The following is a 20,135-nucleotide window of genomic DNA, read 5'->3' as shown; positions in this document are numbered from 1 at the left end:
GGATTCGGGTGTTGATATCGCTAACGCAAAACCTTCCCCTCGACTCAGCAACATCTTCCCACGGTGCATCTTCTCCCACATATACACAGTACCGCACATGGTACTCCGGCGAAAACAATGAAGCCGACAATCCCCCACACATGACATTCGCGGTGGAGTATACAGTTAAGAAAACATTGAGGGCAGTAAGCAGTGGACGCCCAAGGGGTCAACTGGAGGCATATTACGATATCCAGGTACCGGCGACAGAGCGTGCAGCATCTCACTTGGTCGAAGACACACGGGTCAACACAATCATCGGCTATGGTGTTGCCCGAGTGATGCTCACTTTCTCTTCATCTATGGACAGTGGGGGTGAAAGTCTCTGTGAATGGGATGCGATGTAAATATTAAAGATATCTACTATATAGGGTAGAGGGGCTGTTAACTACATATTATTTACACCAGAGAGAGTGTTCAAAATGCAGCGGATACAGCTGATGATGCTGTTGTCGTTTGTACGGAGACTAGGATAATCCAGCTGAGTCCCTCACTCTATAGGGACTTCCGATACTGAATACTACGTTCCTCCACCAGAGTTTAATCCTTTCTTTGCTGGGTGATTACTCTGGATGTGGCACATGTATAATCGATCGGCATCATTTGGCATTGTCATTTTGAATAGCACTGAGTGTATTGAAACACAACAGATGTGGAGTTATTGATTCCTAGCTCTGCAGTTATATATATATCCGCACAAAAACGAGAAGTAATCCAACTTAGCTGGGAATCAACCCATCCATTTAAAAGTGCTGCCACGAGTAACATAGATTGGATTACTTGGTGACCAATAATTGAGGAACGAGATTGGTATATATAGTGAACGTTGAGACTTGTTGTGGTTGGAAACAAATCACTTAGGGTTAGAAGTAAGATGGTTTCGATTTAAATTTGATTTGGAATTAGATCAATTAGTTAAAGCAATTATCATCAAGCAAGGCAAGGTGGCCGAGTGGTTATGGCGCTGGTTTTAGGTCTTCACCAATCACCAGTGGGAAACTTCGCGGGTTCGAATCCCGTCCTTGTCATATCTTTTTGCTTTTTTCTCGTTCTTCAGCGCTGTCTGCGGTTGACGCACTGATTTCTCTTTCTTCTTTTTACTCTTTCTTGGTCGGCTCTGGTCTATGCCTAGCAGCTTTCGACTTGCATAGCTTGGATGTCTGCCCCCCTACAGCCGTCTTGTTGGTTTATCCCTCTCTTTTATTTGATCTACTAGCGCTTTCTGCTCATTGCCAATCGGTATTTCCCGCTATTAGGTGTGAAAGACATACCATCTCTAATACCCAACCGCTATGTACTAATTAAATGATGTGTTACTAGCGACGTAAAACTCGAATTGGATACCATCGCAAGACGATTCTGACCCTGATGTCTATATTTAGTACAGGAAACCCTTTCTGGAAAGAACCAAGTCTTTATATTGCATTTATCGGTGTATTATCAATGCCGTATAAGTCTTCTGTGTTCCTAGCAAGCGCCAGCAAGAGCAAATGTGAAACCACAGGGGATATATTAACGCCGAGTGTAAACCATTGGGTATCAGGTATTATCCATGTTTGTATCAATTGCAGTGTCCGTCTCTATGGTGGAAGCAGGTAGGAGAAACGAAAAGGAAAACAAATGAGATAACGGGAGTAAAAAGGGGAATCGTAAAAAAGGGTATTAGTATCACTTGAATAAACTTCGATATTCACGCATCCGTTGCTCTTGCACCTCTCTCTTATCAAGCTTCCTCTGGTTCATGCTCATATCGGCCAACTGCTGCTTCTTCTTGGCCAGCTCGAAGATCTTCTCTTCGATACTATCCTTCATTAGGAACTGTACTGTAGTCACTTCGCGCGTCTGCCCGATTCGATGCACTCGATCAACCGCTTGTGCCACGGCTGCGGGGTTGTATTGCGGTTCCATGATATAGACTCGAGATGCAGCGGTCAAGTTGAGACCAACGCCACCAGCCCCGATAGTCGCTAGGAGGATAGTGATGTTGTTATTGTCGTGAAACTCCTGAAGGGCCTTTTGGCGGGCTGATAGGGTCATCGTCCCGTCCAGGCGGGTAAAGCCTGTGATGCCGTTGTCTTTTAGCGCAATCTCGATCAAGTCCAAATGCGACGTCCATGCAGAAAACACCACACTTTTGATAGGACGTTCGTCCCCTAAGCCCTTGCTTTCATCCGCCGTCTCCAATAGATACGCCACCAGCGCCTTGGTTTTCGTGTGCGGGCCTTCGTACTCTCCTAGGGTCTTTGCTTGCTTTTTGCTCTGCTTGGCCTGGGCCTGGCCCATCATATAGTCCTGTAGCCCTCCAGGGGTGATGGTGGAATATGAAACAGGGATCCATCCATCGCAGACCTGGCATTTGATGTCATGAACTGATGGCCCGGTTTGACTGTCAAACGCTTGTTTACAGCCAGAGAAACACTCGGGGCAAAGTACATCAAAGCAAGGAAGTATGATCGCCATTGGTACTTGACGGTCGGTGGTACCAGAATCAGTATTTGGGTCCTCAAGGCGTTTGCCACATAGGGCACACATATCTGCCGAGGACTCTTGCATTAAGGTAAACATCTCGTACGCTTTCTTATCTACCAGTTCTGGTGTATCATTCCCGCCTTCTTCGAGGTCGATGGCGTCATGGACGCTCAGCCCCTTAATCCTTGCGCGATCATTACTGTCGAGAAGCTCTTTGCCATGGGCACTGACTTGGCGTAAAATTACCATTGCCTTTAGGATATGATGATACATCCGACCTTTCAGTGCTGTCTTATCCTCGCCGGCAATTACTTTCATCATCACGTTTGACTCTCGTCGGAAGAATTCATGCAGCTGCCTCTCCTTCTCAGAGAAATTAAGCGTTATAATCTTGTCGTGCCGGGTAGGGATGTCGATCTTGTCCTTGACACGGCGTAGTGTAAATGAGTCTACAAGCACTCGCAAGCTTGCTAGGACCGTGGCATCCCCGGTCTTAAATCGACTCAGAATGTGCATCCCGAACTGCCCTCTGTCATCGTAGGGATTCAGACCAAGGAACTTGGTCACCGAGAACAGGTCCTCTAGTCGATTTTGAATAGGTGTACCAGTTACAGACCACTTACGCTGGGAGTTCAGCTTGAAAATAGCCTGTGTCTGTGCTGCACTCTGTTCTCGGATAGTATGCGCTTCGTCCAGAACAATTCGAAACATATTCATCTTGGTTAACGGGCTCCCAGGGCTCCCATTTCGTTTCGAACCCCTCCCAGAGAGCTCGCTGAGAATAATGCTGTATGTCGTTATGACCAGGTCATATTTAGACAGCTCATCCACATCAGTGATTCGCGATTGCCCGTGAAATACGTGATAAGATATGGCGTTTTCTTTCAGATGCTCCTTGACCTGGAATGTCCAATTGTTAACAGCACTCAACGGAGCTACTAGAAGTGTCGTTTTGGTGTTGCGGATGCCCGGCAGGTTTCGAATAAGGTCTGAATTTGGTGCCATATTTGCCCACTCGTGAGCTTCTGCCAAAGAGGATACGACAAGAGACAGAACGCTCAAAGTCTTCCCAAGACCCATCATATCTGCTAAAAGGCCACCCAGGCTCTGTGGAGGTTCGTCATCGCGTACAATGCCACTAATAACCTCGCGATACCGGCTTGCCCCATTTGAACGATGCTCCAACCTCCAAAGTGAATTATTATCTTCCTCTCTAGGCCCAAACTTGCGCGGCTTTTCCTTTTCAGTCATGAACCAAAGCGCCTGCTTTTGGTGGCGGAGCAACGGGGTTGACAAAAGCGAAGGAGGTTCCAATTCGGGTATATTTTCGGCGCTCTGAAGTTGATCGAACATCTTCATCACTGCATCGTTCACCTCTTCTGCAGTGCGGACTTCGTAGTTGACGGTTGATCGGCCCCTCGCAGCCACATTTGGTAAGAAAGACGCGGCGGCTTGGGCGCGCCTTCTCTCAGCGTGTGGGTTGAACACAGGGACACCTTGCTCTACTGAAAACGGGGTACCAAGCCAGACATTATTCTGACCAAGGTGCTTCCCGACTAGTTCAGCATCCTTCCGAAGGCCGTACAAGTTGATAGACGCTCGATACAGAGCTGAGCAAGGTGCCCACGGATATTCGTTCGCCAGCCTCCTTCGAACATCCAACCGAGCGGTAACGTCGACTTTCAAAGCAGGCGAATCGAGAAGAGGAGCAATCACTGCAGCGGTCTTTGGATCTATTGCCCCAAATATTTTTCCATCGGGGTCTGAAACCTCAATCCGATTATTGCTTTGATTTGTTGATCGGTGTACTCCTAATTTGATTGAGGGCCAATCATGCGCCGAGTCCCCAAAAACGGTTTGGGCTGCAGCTGGAGGCTTTGGTACCAGCACTGCTTGCACCATTGCGTTTTCTAACTTGCCATAACATACTCTCTGAATGCTGAGATTATTTGAACCCGTGACTTGTAGATCATCATCGTCAGTTGCTGCAGCAGAGGAATCTACAACAGCAATTAGCAATAAAATTTTATTCGAAAAACCCGTCTTTTTCTCACCAATCGTTAAGTCAACAACATTTGGGGTGATCGGTGTGGACGAATTCGACTTCTCTTCACCATCCTTCACCCATTCACCCAACCCGCTGGCCCCAGTCGACGTAAATATCGCCTTTTTCCCACTCTGGGCCAGGTCTTTCTCCGTCTTTATCTTCTTGTATGGCTGGTTTAGTCGTCTTTCAACGCCGTACATATTCTCGATGAGATTCCCATGGCGCACTTCATCGACATGATCGGAATTCCGCTTCCCATCACTAAGCTCCTCCTGCGCGGTTGTAAATACCACATCCACATCGGGTCCACGCGTATCGCTACGTTGTGGGGATGCCCTCGCACTATCCCCACCGCGTGAGGAAACTGACTGTGGTCGTGATCTCGACTTCGGGCTACCTCTATTAGAAGACTGTAGACGTTGCGGGTTGAGAAGACGATGTGCCGCAGAAGCCGTACCTGCCGGCGCAGCGGAAGAATCCGAGTAGCCTGAATTCTGGGAGCCTGCCTCGTGGATAAATGAGCTTTCGGTATCGACAAGACTAGGGTTCATAAATATGGGGTCCTGAGGAGGAGAGGGGCAGTCTCTGGACGTTGAGGGAAAGTAAAGTCGCTCATATGCGGCCTTCAAACCCGCGTCGCTGTGACTGTATGACGAAAGAGAAGCAAATTCGGGGTCGTTACCATCGCTTTGTAGCTTCCTTCTGTGGGCCCGTGGGTCCAACAGCATGGCGGCGTTAGATGCCATGATGCAAGCCCCTTATGCAGGTATCCGACAAAGGCCTGCGAGTTCGATCGTGGTCGCTCAGTGCAAACAAAAACGACCAAAGGTCGGGGCGAAGTGACTCGTTGGCGCTAACGGCGGTCGAAGAAATCGCGACCGGGCGAGAGGCTGCAACATAGACTTGGAAGGTTATGATGAGCCGAAAGGTGGGAAATACGGTAGTGAGAGACCCGTGGAAGCACTTTATTGCGCGCTCCACATAAAGGCTTGTCGGGCCCCGTCGAAAGTAGGGTGAAGAAGGGAGAGCGAGGCGAGGGGAGGAAAGACAAAAGCAAAGAGAGGGGCGTGACTCTGGTAAGTAAGTAACAGTAGCTGGAGAAGAAGAGGGACTCCGCCCCGTTCGATATCGCGCCGATAAGATCAATTACTTCGGGATCACCTGCATCTCGGATCACGCGCTAAACTGCTTCAGGATTTCAAGTAGTCGTCACTTTTGCCTCAATGACAACACATGGAACGCAACAACACTTCCTCACTTTCATATATGTGTTGGGGGTTGATTTACTTTCGCCGTGGTAGGACTTTGTATGTCTTTTTATCACCACTCCAGTATTTACCAAGTGGACTATTCCTGCTAACTTACTACATCGTTATAGATCATGACGTCGGTTACACATTCAAATGGGAATGCTCAAATTGCCCATTGATTATCGGCTGTGTACCTGGAGAAATGATACGAGAATCTGGAGTTTCCATTATTTGAATACTAATGGCTAGAGATTTTCCTGCAGCGTATGTTATAGAGCGGAACGATAATAATCCATCGTTACCTAAGAATGTGAACAACTCGTCAATACAAACCAAATCATATTAGCATGAAGCATATACCGGACTCCGCTGCTACCAATTCAGCAATCCGAGAGCTGAGATGACCAGTTTCTCGTTGTCAGATTGTATAAGCGCTCGATTGCTCTGTTCGCATGGCTGTGCTAGTTTAAGAGGAGCCTTGCTGGTCTGCGACTCTGTTTCTGTCGAGCTATCCCTGCCGGGGTCCAATGATTGCCAACCAACCATTTTGCGAGTATTGTGCGCTCTTCGCCTCTCATAGATAGTTGGCATACCTGTCGGCTTTTGAAAAAGGCCAATCTCACGTGACTAGAATTTCATAAGACGAGAAGATCACTTATGGAGTGAGTACTACTTTAGTCTTCACTCCATGGCCTTCGAGGTGATGTGTCAACTTTATGTAGACACCTCTCCTCAGTCGTCATACGTGCTACTGTGATATGAGCCCCGGTATCCTTATACATCTTCGACCAAAGGATGTGGAACTCTGGACTTCCCGCCCGCTCCCGTACTTAAGCCATACACTAACCATATTTGGGCGAGATACCCAGATCAGTAGACGGGCAGGGCTGTTTTTACCTAAAGGGGGAAGGTCAAGTATAGTACCTAGTATAGGGTTACCGGAGAGTATAGAAGTCCATTATCATGCTAATGACGTCTAGTGCTGCCAGCTAAGAGGATAGAAGTGTCAAGCAAATCAAGTCGGACAATACTACAAAGATTAGACCGAGATGGCGTTATCCCTATCATGGTCGGACTTCCGAAGCTGATGCAGTTGACCCGAGAGTTAGGACCTCATTGTTTATGGAGAAGAATAGCCTATGTTGAGGTTGAGGAGAGTATCTGTCAGCGCACTATTTGCGGCGAATGATAGTTACAAGTTCATTGACGCCGAAAGCACTCGGCTCTCCGAGCCCTGAAGGCTCATATAGGTGCTGCCTGAATTATCATAGTCGAAACCAACCCCGCGCATTGGCCTGCAAGGATATTTCTAAACATGCGGAGAGTACAGTTGATCTGGGTGAGTGGAGGAAGTTATGGCATGTCTATTTAATGGGATTGGGGAGAGCCCTTTGGCAAGTAAGCAGACATTGACATATTCGGCATTGCATGCAAAATCTACGTCTTTCAAGTCAGGTACCATGCCCAGATTGATATTCCGCTGAAAGCATTGTCCACCCCAAAGATCCACGAGATCAAGTCGGGCGTTGTCCTGCTTCCTCCTCTCTCCCGCAGGGGTATAGGGCTTGGAATGATCGTCGTCCTTTCCGACGCGCCCCAAGCGTACTACTTTTGGATGACGGAGTTCCTATGCCGTCATTGAAATAGGCTGAGAAGGGCTACACCGTTATCGAGATCCGGAAATCTGCACTGGATCACCGTTATATAATAAACCAGGCAATTGAGGCAGTGACTCGGCACGAGAAGTGCTCTCCAAAGCATACTATCGGTCTCGTAGGTAAGATTGCTTCATTCTTCGATTCAATTTAGCGCGACCTGGCTGATATCGAGACACAGCATATGGCCATCAGTTATGGGAGAAGGTACAATCTATTCCCGGTATCAACAAGGTACCCGCAGCCGCCATCTATCCGGTAGCAGCTGATGCTGCTAAATTGACATCGAGCATTATACCCACCGTGCAACATCTTCATGAGCCCACAAGTGTGTCACTGCAGAGAACGGCCAATATAATGCAACATAACTATCTGATGATTCAGACCGATTTGTTTGCCCTTCCCACTTCCGCCGAATTTGATTATGCTACAGAAGCAGTCTCTCACACGCGGACCTTGTCCTTCCTGAAGAGGCATATGAATGGTCCCTACTTCGATCTGGAGGCTATCTGGGAAGAACATACTTTGAATTCGACAACCGATCTGTTGAGCATGCTATGAAAACAATGGTACAAGAGCCTTATGTTAGTCACATTCCCACGGTGAGTACCATACGCCCTATGGTCGGCGATTCAGCAATCTGCCAGCTGACATCTCCAAGATGACCGGGGGAATTGGCCGTGACCAACTCACTCGATTTTACCGTGGCCACGTTATCTTCAGTAACCCACACGACACCAACAACCAGCTCATAAGCCGGACCATAGGCATCGACCGTGTCGTGGACAAGTTCATTATGACCCTGACCCATGACTCGGAGATTGACTGGCTGTAGGGCTTCTCACCGTCTCTAGACTACGTTGTTCATCTTACTCATCTTCGTAGGATCCCTGGAATCCCTCCAACTGGTCGCCATCTTGAGATCCCTTTTGTGGCGGCTGTCAATATCCGAGGAGACCGTCTCTACCACGAACATATAGCGTAGGACCAGGCTACCGTGCTGCGCCAGCTGGGCTTAATGCCGGAATATTTACCTTACCCTTATTTACTTCCAGACGGGAAGGGGCCAGCCCCGGGTCAAGCCTTCGAATTTGAGTTCCTGCGGCAGGCGCTGAGACAGCGGCTAAGATGCGAGATAAGAATGCAGCACCTTCGAATCAGTTATTTGCTGGTGGTGTTCGAGAAGTCTGATGCACGGTTTTTAGGGATCGGTGGCACATCAATCATGGAGATGAACTGGTGTACCTGTCTTGGTGGCTTTATGCTTGGCATGAGCTGCGAGGCATTTGAACCAAAGAATCGAATAGGGCCAAAGCTTTCCGGAAAACGTTCTCATCCATCCCCTTCTCAGGCCTTTTGTCACTTCCGTGGTCATGTTACAGAAGGCCCACAGTGATCCTGTGCCATTGGTCATACTTGTACCGAGTGTGTTTCACTGCCTCACTCTGTTTCTTTGTCTCCTGTTACTGTTTTGTGGGTGTACTGACACTGACCAATGCTTGCCCCTGTGTAGTTGGGGATTGATGCAGCCACCAGACAGGGATTGAATCCACAAAGACTGATCCCTGATCGCCCAGCCTTACTTACCCTCCAACTGTCCTCCACCTCCACTTCAACATCCGAGGATGGGCGATTCAGCGAGTATGTCGCTATTTCCATGTGAATTCTTCACCGCACTCTATCTCGCTCTCCTTTACTTCATAAAGCGTTGATAGAGCCACGGACAGTGTCAATCGACCATGCCTTTAATCTCTTCTCCGACCATATCCTTTTATAAATCGCGTCTACTGAACTATGATGGACTTCCAGAACGCCCAACATCTGGTGGCCGCCGCCCAGAAGGTGCGCGCAGAATACCTCAAGGGTGCCCATACCACCTCTATCTCCGTCCAGCAAAAGGCCACCTGCCGCAACGATCCTGTCAATGGCCCTTTCTGGGTCAGCAAATTCTCCCTCCCCAGACCAACTGACGATAACTCGCGCGAGCTTCTCCTACAGCTGATAGACGAGGCAAACGAGCACCAGGTACGCTACGATCGCCCGGAGTCGGCTCCGCTGGACTTTGAATGGGTGGGATACCGTAGCAATGTCCAGAAGGACACGCCGGAGCCCGCGATTGGGGAACAGGAGAAGTTTGAGAAGTTGATGGCGGAGACCAAGAGCCCCTTGACTATACTCTACCTCTACGGGGGTACCTTTGTGTTTGTGCTTCCATCGTCTATGGTTTATGTATCAGTATAGCGGTCCTGACAATTATCAATCCATGCCACTAGATTAAACTCCCCCTCTAGCTATCGCAAACATGCCGCCTCACTGGCACAGGCCACAGGAGCCAGGGTTCTGCTCGTGCGACAGCGACTAGCCCCTCAGAATCCCTTTCCAGCTGCCCTCCTGGACGCCTTCCAAGCCTACCTGGCCTTGCTGAGCCCCCCTGGGGGCAGTCCACACAAAGCTGTGCCGGCCTCCTTCGATTGTGGTTGCCGGTGATAGCTCCGGCTCCTGTCTAGCCCTAGGCCTCCTCCAGGTCCTGCTTCGATTGCAGCGTCGGGATGCCACAATCACTTTCCATGGAGCGAAACAGGCACCCGTTGTGCCGGCCGGGATGTCCCTCCTCAGTCCTACGGCTGACCTCACCAATGCCTTCCCCTCGTTCGAGCGCAATGCTTACTGCGACATCTTCCCCACCCCGATCGAGAAGCTGCCCTACCTGGAAAAGACGTTCCCGACCTGTCCGGCCTGGCCTACACGTCCGCCACGTGCCAACCTCTACTGTGAGGCAGGCATGTTAGCGCATCCAATAGCGAGCCCCGCAGCTGCGGACGACTGGACAGGCGCCTGTCCCCTTTGGTTGGGGTCAGGTCAGGAGCAGATCGTTGACGCATCACGACTGGTGGCCCGGGAGGTGCATCGCGCAGGCGGATCTATCACCCTCCAGGAGTACGAGAACATGCCCCACACTTTCTTCTTCGTGTTCCGGATGGCCCCGCAGACAAAGCAGATCCTGACGGAATGGGCTCAGTCCATCGTACGATTTGGGCAGGGGGAGCGACCGCCCTCGAGTGCTCAGTTCATCCGGGCGCAGGGTCTGACGGCGGAACCCCTGGTGGTGGAGGATCTGGTGCCGTTCACGGTACAACAGGCGCAGCAGTGGATGTGGACCAAGACCCATGACTATAAAGTACCGGCCTTCCATCAAGAGGGCCGATCTAGCTTGTAGTGGTTAGCATACTGTCAATTTGAAGGGTGCCCTTTCCTGGTCATCTATAACGAACCAGCAGTAGTCGTCATAGTACTCCGTACTAGTAATTCCTCTAGTCAACGAGGAGACCGCCGGAAATGAGACCATTCATTTCAGACGAATTCTCTTTCTTTCCATCCCGAGCGCCTTGTGCAAAGACAATTTGCCTATTGGGCGCCTTAGCATTGTGGCCTGTCAGCGGGAGGAATCCCTGTACCATCATGCAGGGCCTAACGACGACTACTACCTCTTGGCTGACAGACTAGAATCCCAACGCATTTGGAACTCTTCTTTGTTCCCTTCCTCTCCCCGCTGATCAATTCCGATCTCTGTGCGGGGGGTTGCGAATATGAGTCTATGACTAACAAAAGAAGACAACCATTGGGAAGAGAAAGGACACCGACGCCACACCCTACCTTCAACCATTCAAACAAGGAGTCTTAATTTAATTCTACTGCCTGGTCTGGCTTTATTAGTACTCTAGATAAAGGCCGTGTGTCCAGCCCACCCCCTCAGAAACTAGATGAGCTGACAACAGGACACCATGGCTGTCCTCTTGTTTCTATCCCTGGCGCTGGTAGCCCTAATCTCCCTCGTCGCCTACCGTGTCTATTTCCACCCGCTGGCGCACATCCCCGGCCCTCCGTTGGCCAAGGTGACCTATCTCTATGAATGGTACTATGACCTTTACCAGGGTGGCCAGTTCACCTTCCAACTCAAGGATCTACATGAAAAATATGGTAGGGATTCCACATCCTGATGGACAGACGCAGCCTAATCTTTCGGCGATAGGCCCCGTCATTCGCATCAACCCGGACGAGGTTCACATCAATGACCCCGATTACTTCGACAAGCTCTTCAACCAGATTAATGGCCGTGCTGTGAAGCCCTTGCGCGTCGCCGAGGCCTTTGGGCCATATCCAGCGGTATGCCTCCCTGTTGTGACAACCCCCCCCCCCAAGAGAAATTATGGAGAACAGTATAATTAAGAAGGACAGACGATTGGGACCCAGTCGCATAACTTGCATCGCCTGCGACGCAGCGCTCTGAACCCCTTCTTTTCCAAGAAATCTGTCGACGACCTCGTTCCGGTAATGTGGCGGCCCATCCATATTCTACGCGAGCGTCTGCAACAAGCTGCGCAGACCGGCGACATGTTGAATATGAAATATTTCTACGCCGCCGTCACCCTAGATATCATCAATGCCTACTGCTTTGCCCATGAGCCGCAGAATGTGATCCAGCCAGATTTCGGCCGCAAGGGGTTTGACGACGTGGACAGCTTCTTGGAGGTGAGCCTGCTGAATATCCATATTCCGTGGGCCATGCGTTTCACGTATTCATTGCCGGTAAGCATTCCCAGCTCTGGAGTCATGGAAATATATACACTAACAACTTGAAACCTTCACTGTCTAGGACCGCGTGAATAAGATCCTGGCTCCTGCCATGGCAGATATTTTAGATTTCCGTCGGGTAAGACCATCGGATGGGGATCCAATACGATACAGTCGCTAACGGTCATCTGTACAGGACTTGTCTCGGCAGGTGGAGGCTATTCGAAATGGGGAGGATACGACCTACAAGAATGCCAGCCATCGCACTGTCTTTCATGAGCTTCTAGACAGCAAACTTCCCCCGGTAGAGCTGCGGCGGGATCGGCTGCGTGATGAAGCGTTTAGCTTGGTGACTGCAGGCTCTGGAACAACGTAAGCCTTTCCATCCCCGAAACTCTCTCCTGTAGTGCAGTTTCTCAGGTTAACTCTCTATAGAGCCTATGTGCTGCGAGGCACGGCATATCATATTGCCGCCAACCCGTCTGTGCGACAGCGACTGCATGACGAACTCGTGGCCAACATCCCAGATCCCCAGCAGTTTCCCACACTGACCACACTCGAGCAGCTGCCCTACCTAACAGCCGTGATACAGGAGGGACTACGTTTGTGTAATCCGGTCACCCACCGGATTAGCCGCCAATTTCCCGACATCCAGTTGCTGTGCCGCAGAATCATCATCCCTGCCAACACGATCGTGGGGATGACCGCCATGCTCATCCATCTCAACGAGACCATTTTCCCCGAACCGCACACTTTCCGTCCCGAGCGGTGGTTGGGACCCGACAGCAAGCGGCTGGAACGATACTTGGTGCCCTTCAATCGGGGATCGCGCTCGTGTCTGGGCGTGAATCTGGCCCGTGCAGAGCTCGTTTTGATTCTTGCAGCAGTCTTCCGTCAGTTTGATTTCGATGTTTCCGCTGTTCGACGGGAGCGCGACATTGACGTGAGTCGTGATTATATTCTGGGGGCGCAGGCGCGCGACACGCCGGGAATCTTGGTGACGGTGAGGGAGTGTTAGTCAACGGCTGTGTTGGTTCATGTATACTCTCAAATCAATATCGACCTGTTCAGGAAAACACTGTATGTAGAGTAAACTCGCGAAAACCGCAAAAACTGTCCTATGTCGAACATGTCTGACAAGGACTATACTCTGTGGCTTCTCGCCAAACGGCTCTGAGGCGTACTATTCACATGACTAACCCTAACCATCTCTGCTGTTGGCAATTCGTACATGTCTCACTGCATTAGCGCAAGCCGTTTTCAGATCCTTGTAAATCCCCAGTGAGAAGGCCGAACAGAGAAACAGAGAAACAGAGAAACAGAGAAACAGAGAAACATGCTTTGGGGATCATTCGCGGACATTCTTCCCATCGGCGTAGGATTCACATCCTCTGCACACGCCTCCCGGGGATGTCCTATTTTACGCTCATTCCGAATTCAACACAGTTTAGCTATTGGGGCTATTATCTACGGTACAGGGGAGAGAGCGTAGGAATTGATCATCTTTCGATTCTGATTTTGCTCGTGGTTGGTGTAAATGACCTTGCTTCGAGACTTATCCCCAAGCTAGCTTGCTTTTACCTACGTACGCTATCTTACGAAGGTCTCTCTCGCAGTTTGACCCGCAGAGGCTTCCCCCGAAAATGGAGAGAAAGATACTCACTGTAGTCGAAATCATGGATGCTGCGCGCAAATTAGATAACACTCTCGTCCCGAAAAGAATGGTTCAGAGACACCTACTCGGTCTCATAGGAAGACACCTGGAATCTGCGAAACAGCATGGCAAAGATAGAAAACATTTCCATATACGCCAAACTGGGTTGAATGTAGTTAGCAGACGAGCGTCGATATCAGACGAACGAAGAAACATGAATTGGGATTCTCGACGCACTGCTTGGCAGGGCACATCCGTCGCCCCTTGGAGAAGGCGACGATGGCATTTTCCATTTGTTTGGGATTCCCCGTCACCCAACGAAGAGGGTCGAAGGTTTCGGGCTGGGGAAAGACATCGGCATCCATGTGGAGGTACAGTGAAGTCGTGGTCACGACGCTCTGCGAGTCACTATCAGTGAGCGGACACAGTGAAACTCCCAGTCGAGGTTCCATGGGAAACTCACCTTCGGTGGAACGCTGTACCCATCAATGACAGCTCCTAGCGGTCCTACTGCACGAGGAGGTCCTGAGATCACGCCGTGCGTCAATCGTACACTTTCTTTCACCAATCCATTCAGAAGTGGAAGGGTACAAAGGGTCTCATAGTCGGGTATTGGGTCGGTGATGTTCGTCCAGGCACCTCGGAGCTCTTCATAAAGACGATCTTGGAGCTGTGGGCTCTGTGAAAGCTGGAATGCTCCGTAGGGTAGGATATTCGCAATATCGATCACGCCGCCCAGCATTGTGCCCATGACCTCCTCGACTAGCACCGAAGACGGTACGCTGGCTGACTCCGACCCATTCCTATTCTGCCCCTCGAGGCCATGTACGATGCAATAAAAGAAGCGCTCATGCCAATCCTTTGGACGGACTGTGAGAGCATCATCCACCATCGACGTGACAAGCTACAAACGATGTGAGTCGTTCTCTCCTCCCTGCTTGCGTGGAAGCTAGTGTGTTTCCGTGTGCTTACCTCGACGACTATTTTGGGTGCTTCGAATGCGTGAGTCATAGACTGCAGCCAAGACGAAGGCATTTTCTGAATGAGAGAAAGCAAAGTAGGGTAATTGCGTGAGAGCCAGATCCACCAGTTCATGGCGTCGTACGTCCCCACGGCCAGAGGCTCTAAAAACGTTTCGTTTTTCAGCTGGCGGAACTTGTGGGGAAGGTCACCAAAAATGAAATCATTCACAATATCTAGTGCGACCGATCTGAATCCGAATGATAAGTTGCAAATCTCTTGGTTCTGCGCGGATAGCGACAGCAGCTGGGAGAAGCGCGAGATCTAGTGCGCCCTCGTCAGTGAGTGAGTCGTACGGCAGGGAATTATCTATGTTGCACTACATACATGCGCATTTATACGCGCTGTCAGTGAGTCAAAGTGGCGCTTGGAGAATAAATGGGCCACCAGGCGAAACCTAGCGCCGTGCTGTATGGGATCGACAAGGCCAAACAGAGCGGTCGATTGTCCCAAATGCTCATAGTAGTCGGGGTCTTTGGTGCCCTGGAACTTGGCCGAATAGATATCATGATACGCGGCGACGCTTCGAAAGTGTAACTGGGAAGGTGAGCAGTCTATAACGAGATTCAATGGTGTGTGTGGACACGGGTTGACAGACTTCGTTGGGCGAGATGCGAATAACAGGACCTGAACCCGATCAAATTAGAACACCGCGCATGTTGGTAGAGGACACGACCAACCGTATAGGTCATGGAGCTCTGTGGCATGCTCGATCAGCTTGCCGTCTTTCCATATCTGATAAAACGCTCGGTAGAGAGTTGAGATCGCAGCAAGTCGAGGGCCAGGAAACTTCGCCAGCCGATGAAAATACAAACGGTATACAATGAGATAGACACGGTGCGTCAGCCATGAAGTGACTAGAGCCACCACTAGTTGAGAAAAAGCCATTCCTGAGACCCTAGTACACGAGGGTGATGGTGCACGAAGCAAATTGGCAGCGTCGACGTGTTAAACGGCCTAGGTGGCATTTCAGATTCTTCAACAACAGCTCAGTTTCAATTCAAGTCAAATTCACGTCAGGATGTACCACCGGCAATCTATTTCCCTATACACATTTGCATAGAACCTTGCTAAACTCTACTTTTAGCACTGTGAATCAGACATTGTTGGACTGGTCACGCCATTGACATGTAATATGCAAGTCGTTACTAGACTGGGGGAAGAAGAACTAGAACCCAAACTACATCTAACTAGCGGTGTGGGCTCTCGATGCTTTGCATATCACGAGGGGTTGTAAAGGATGGACACTGGTGAAGCTTTACAATGACTTCAATTACAATGCAATGGGCTGCATGAAAATCCTCCACTTAGATCAAGGAGTGGATGAGCCACACATTTGGCTCGTCGTAGATACCCTGATCTTCCTCCGGATAGTACCTCAGAGGCACGAGTCCCCCGGCAATCGGGACCTCCACGTACTCACGGCCGCCACTGTGTTTCTGACAGGAAGTCTCCGCTGCGATGGCTGCAAGATTCAGGCCCGTCCATTCACGCCACACTGCCCCCTTGGCTCTCACGGACATGCTCGGGTTTGCAATTCTCAGCGGTCTCCCACCCAGGCGCACATGTTTTCTCAGCCAGGGGTCAAAGGGCTCAGTGTGGCCGTTCCGATCGACCCCCCATCGTAAGTATTCTGCAAAATCGACCTCTGGGTATTGCGCTTTTCGTGTGGGTCGCAAGGGAACGACCAATGCATCCAGCCCTTCCTGTTTGGCCAAGGCCTTCATTGCCTGAATCATGATTTCGGCCATCCCGAGACCCCTGTATTCAGGGTCCACAGCCACTTGCAGCGCTGAGAGTACATTGGGATTTGCAGTGGTGACCGCGCCGGCGGAATTACAGAGCTCTGGGTCCTCAAAGGGTAGAGGCCACCCCTGTCTTGTGTAGTACTGCAAGACCGATTGACCCACGACGGCCTCCGAGCCAGTCGGGAGGTCGTAGGCCTCACACAGGTCTCCAGCCAAAGCGCCCTCGGTCCCTGGTATATTGAGGTTATGCTGGCCTTGTTTGCAGGGGTTTCGCGCACAATACAAGGGCAAAGAATCGGCTCGAGCCACCACACACTCCTCGCCGGTGGGTGCCTTCTTCACCAGAAACAGCTGGAATTGAGCAAGGTACGGTGTCTTGTATACGATAGGCCCCCAGTCCGCGTTCGAATCGGCCATGAGAATAAACTTTGGCCAGATCTTAATCAAAGGGTGGTTCATGTCGAAGATGATGTCGGTCAGATCCGGGCGAGAAGCAGCGGAGTGCAGAAACATTCCATCTGGCAGCTCAACGGACGGCACCTTGGTAACGTAGTCGACCTCCATAGTTTTCGCGTGAGATAATGGGTGCATTGATGTGTAAACGAGCTTTCTGGATATCGTTTCAAGGGAAAGGGTTTCGACATCCGCTTTAATACCTTCCCACATTTGCATCCTAGCCCTTGATAGGTTAAACGCTCTTTCTGACCAACCCGTTCTATCAGAAGATGATATACCTCATGCACCTACTACATTCATGCATCATAATGTGGAACCACGTCAAGTATCTCCACAGCTAATACATCCTCCAATGAAAAGTGGACGAGGTGGTTACACCGCTTGTGAAGAGAGATCGTCGATCTCGATCTATTCTACTTTACGGCTGTTAATGTAGACTTTGCTGGATGCATATGGACCCCCCCTACATACATTCAGACAGACATATCATATGAGAACGCGGTTCTTTCATATAGCTGTATTCTTCTATCGGAACCGTTCTAAGTGTTTAAACCTGGCACTGTAACACACGATTCTACACAATTCCTACGTATATTGAGAGGTTTTTTTTTTTTTTTTTTTTTTTTTTTTTTTTTTTTTTTTTTTTTTTTTTTTTTTTTTTTTTTTTTTTTTTTTTTTTTTCCCCTTGCATTAAGTCGTGTTGATCAAAGCTTGCGCCATTCTTTTTTCTTCACCTATCCTTATACACCTGGAATTCTGGTTCCATGGCCAAACAGTGTGTTTTATAACCGAAATTTTTGCTTGCCTGTATTAAGATTTAATAGTGTCCTCGGTAAATTGACTTCACCAAGGGGTCCCGAAAAAGGGAGAGGACAAATGCAACCGCAGCCATCCTGTGCCATCAAAGGGCACTCGATTCACCTCCATAAAGCCCATGCAGGACAAGAAGCTGATTCATCATATCGCCAGCTGGCTTTCCATACGTTTGCTCAACGACTTTGACTGGGTGTACATACTCTGGACTGAGACTCGCTGGATCCACCGTGTTGTACACACGATGTCCTGGATCGTGAAGGAAGAGACTTGACCGCCCATTCACTTCGGATGTGAGGACCTGATGGAAGGGGAACATGCCGATCAGCATCGGTCGAGCTTGGGCATCAATCCTCTTGGCCAGCTTGTCTGCGGTGTCGTAAATGCGCCATTCAGCTATGTCGTCAACCTGGAGTATGATAGGGCGCGCGTGACTTTCGTGGCATATGCCTGCATCAAAGCCTGGCCGCAAGACCTCGTATACGTAGGACAGCAATGCGAGCCCCCGGAGATCTTTGGGTAAGTGGTCTTCACCAATGTGTGAGAAAAACCGCCTCCATTTGGCTTGATCGGGCCCATGGCATTGCAGGACATGCATCGCTTGCACAACAGACGGAGAGCGATAGCTAGCGACTTCTGTTTGGATATATCGACTTAACACATCTGTCCCGTTCGTGCTTTCAATCTGGATGTTGGCAGGAGCGCTACGCTGCGCTAGCCCTTCGACAACCGCTTGTTGAAAGATGGCCAGGATTTGACTATGTCTCTGGTTGACTCGGCTCATCCATTCCTGGACGTAGGCATTGTCGACGATGCCCCTCTCGTAGAGCTCCAGTGGATAGGCATAATATTGCAGCCGTGGGATATCCAACCGCACCTGGATGTCTTGCTTTCTCCTGGCACCCGCCGTGACCATAGCAATGAGGTCTGCGATCTGGCTGGAGAGCCTTGTTATCGTCTCGATCTCATATAAGCTTGCTCTCGACGCATCCGGGAGAGATGGAATGGCGTAGTCACCATTGACTGGCGAGCCCTTTGTCGGCACAAAGCCTATCATTTTGGCAGAGAAAAGACACACCCCCGAATGGATAATGATTGGCTGATGGGCGGTTGCAGAGGTTATCGGGGAAATGTCGCTCTCCTTGATGTTGGAAGAACGACAGTTGAGGAACTGGCTCGTAAAATAGCCGTTGGGATGGTATACACGCATGCCAGAGAAATAATTGATGACGGTATCTGCCTTAGACCCTGGGCTCGGAGCTAGTCTTTCCTCTAAAGCGTCCTCCCCGTAAAGCACCTGGATGCCATCTACATTCAGACGCCCGGGACCATTAGTGTTTGATGCTGGCGACCTTGTGAGCAGTCGCAGGATCTTGAGGGTGGATGCCGCCGATCTGTTGAAGAGCTTTCGTGATGGCGCTTCCATAGCATCTCGCACGTAGGTAAGGCCGAGCACGCCTGGGACTGGCTTGCCCGATGCGTTTGAATTCAGTTCATAAGTGGTAGCAAGAGGGTTGCTTCTGTCATGGAAAATCGAAAGCTGCGTTTCGCACGACATGGTTCAGGTTGATAGTGGGAATTTGGGGTCGGGTCCTTTGAATCGTTTGAATCCACAATTTCAAATGTTGATCCTTTAGGTATTAATATATCTAGGCACTTAACCAGTCCATGCACAGCTTAGTGCTTTTTTGTGAAGGCATACGTTGATCAAACATTGGTCCATTACATGAAGCATAAGGATATAGTTCTAGTACATGCTTCGATTTGCCTTCTTGTGGCTGAGCTGAGTGGTATGTTACAAACAGACCAATAAATTAGGATTACCCACCCACGCCAGAGTATTAAAAAAAAAAAAAAAAAAAAAAAATACTGGTCAACTACGCATTGCCAAATGAATCTCCTTTCATGCAATTGCATTGCCCTGCCTTCAATGCTATGACGTGATCTTGGGCAGACTAGTGTGCGCAGCCCCTGTATAGTAGAAGGGCCCATGCCGAGGATCTCCGGAAGCAAGGGAATGAATAGTCGAGTATGCTTTGTAGATCTGCCTGCAGTGTACAAGTATGTCTCTCTTCCATCATTGTATGAATACCCTGAAGCTCCTTGGTTGGGTACAATAAAAGAGGGACATGCGGACCTTTGTACATCTGACAAAGTGGCGGTGAGCTTTGCGACGTTGATGCTGCTCGACCAGAAAAGAAACATGGTCCAGATCATATAATGTCTGGCGAACGTGATATATCATAGAAATATGACCGGTCTTATGCTATATGGTCAGGCATCCGTAAAATCACATAAATCCATAAAAGATCATCATTCCTGTGGCCGATACCAAACATTACCACCCTGGATTCTAGGCTCTCTTTCTACAGCGAACATTCTGAATACCTTGAATTGCCCGTTACTCTTTTT

General features: G+C 49.7%; 7 protein-coding genes and 1 non-coding gene across 8 annotated transcripts; 4 read left to right on the top strand and 4 right to left on the bottom strand.

Annotated features, from left to right (window-relative positions):
- Nucleotides 1–977: 977 nt before the first annotated feature.
- Nucleotides 978–1,067, top strand: BDV37DRAFT_t18. The gene has a single exon. It is a non-coding gene; the product is annotated as a tRNA-Leu (tRNA).
- Nucleotides 1,068–1,453: 386 nt separating this feature from the next.
- BDV37DRAFT_237386 (SNF2 family N-terminal domain-containing protein) lies at nucleotides 1,454–5,630 on the bottom strand. Its single transcript, XM_032080718.1, has 2 exons — nucleotides 4,563–5,630; nucleotides 1,454–4,508 (listed from the first exon to the last, which is right to left on the bottom strand). The coding sequence occupies exons 1-2, from the start codon at nucleotides 5,299–5,301 to the stop codon at nucleotides 1,708–1,710; spliced, it is 3,540 nt and encodes a 1,179-aa protein (XP_031946711.1). The 5' UTR covers nucleotides 5,302–5,630; the 3' UTR covers nucleotides 1,454–1,707.
- An 863-nt stretch (nucleotides 5,631–6,493) lies between these two features.
- Nucleotides 6,494–8,445, top strand: BDV37DRAFT_268048 (uncharacterized protein; the record flags this gene model as incomplete). The annotated part of the gene is made up of 7 exons (XM_032084113.1): nucleotides 6,494–6,505; nucleotides 7,274–7,384; nucleotides 7,453–7,578; nucleotides 7,695–7,918; nucleotides 7,978–8,062; nucleotides 8,122–8,291; nucleotides 8,346–8,445. The coding sequence occupies 7 exons, from the start codon at nucleotides 6,494–6,496 to the stop codon at nucleotides 8,443–8,445; spliced, it is 828 nt and encodes a 275-aa protein (XP_031946710.1).
- An 812-nt stretch (nucleotides 8,446–9,257) lies between these two features.
- On the top strand, nucleotides 9,258–10,677 carry BDV37DRAFT_278341 (alpha/beta-hydrolase; the record flags this gene model as incomplete). Its single annotated transcript, XM_032086025.1, has 2 exons — nucleotides 9,258–9,651; nucleotides 9,902–10,677. The coding sequence occupies 2 exons, from the start codon at nucleotides 9,258–9,260 to the stop codon at nucleotides 10,675–10,677; spliced, it is 1,170 nt and encodes a 389-aa protein (XP_031946709.1).
- A 241-nt stretch (nucleotides 10,678–10,918) lies between these two features.
- BDV37DRAFT_237379 (cytochrome P450) lies at nucleotides 10,919–13,072 on the top strand. Its single transcript, XM_032080717.1, has 6 exons — nucleotides 10,919–11,438; nucleotides 11,491–11,624; nucleotides 11,697–12,047; nucleotides 12,115–12,171; nucleotides 12,229–12,404; nucleotides 12,468–13,072. The coding sequence occupies exons 1-6, from the start codon at nucleotides 11,243–11,245 to the stop codon at nucleotides 13,048–13,050; spliced, it is 1,497 nt and encodes a 498-aa protein (XP_031946708.1). The 5' UTR covers nucleotides 10,919–11,242; the 3' UTR covers nucleotides 13,051–13,072.
- Nucleotides 13,073–13,627: 555 nt separating this feature from the next.
- Nucleotides 13,628–15,594, bottom strand: BDV37DRAFT_278339 (cytochrome P450; the record flags this gene model as incomplete). Its single annotated transcript, XM_032086024.1, has 8 exons — nucleotides 13,628–13,715; nucleotides 13,773–13,847; nucleotides 13,924–14,084; nucleotides 14,150–14,590; nucleotides 14,659–14,970; nucleotides 15,034–15,243; nucleotides 15,305–15,333; nucleotides 15,387–15,594. 8 exons carry the CDS (start codon nucleotides 15,592–15,594, stop codon nucleotides 13,628–13,630), a joined length of 1,524 nt encoding a protein of 507 aa, XP_031946707.1.
- A 419-nt stretch (nucleotides 15,595–16,013) lies between these two features.
- Nucleotides 16,014–17,018, bottom strand: BDV37DRAFT_278338 (uncharacterized protein; the record flags this gene model as incomplete). The annotated part of the gene is made up of 1 exon (XM_032086023.1): nucleotides 16,014–17,018. The coding sequence occupies one exon, from the start codon at nucleotides 17,016–17,018 to the stop codon at nucleotides 16,014–16,016; it is 1,005 nt and encodes a 334-aa protein (XP_031946706.1).
- Nucleotides 17,019–17,811: 793 nt separating this feature from the next.
- BDV37DRAFT_278337 (uncharacterized protein) lies at nucleotides 17,812–19,281 on the bottom strand (the record flags this gene model as incomplete). Its single annotated transcript, XM_032086022.1, has 1 exon — nucleotides 17,812–19,281. One exon carries the CDS (start codon nucleotides 19,279–19,281, stop codon nucleotides 17,812–17,814), a length of 1,470 nt encoding a protein of 489 aa, XP_031946705.1.
- Nucleotides 19,282–20,135: the final 854 nt, after the last annotated feature.

This window comes from Aspergillus pseudonomiae (genome assembly GCF_009193645.1).
Source record: "Aspergillus pseudonomiae strain CBS 119388 unplaced genomic scaffold BDV37scaffold_3, whole genome shotgun sequence".
NCBI lineage: Eukaryota > Fungi > Ascomycota > Eurotiomycetes > Eurotiales > Aspergillaceae > Aspergillus > Aspergillus pseudonomiae.
This window is presented reverse-complemented; position numbering and strand designations above follow the sequence as displayed.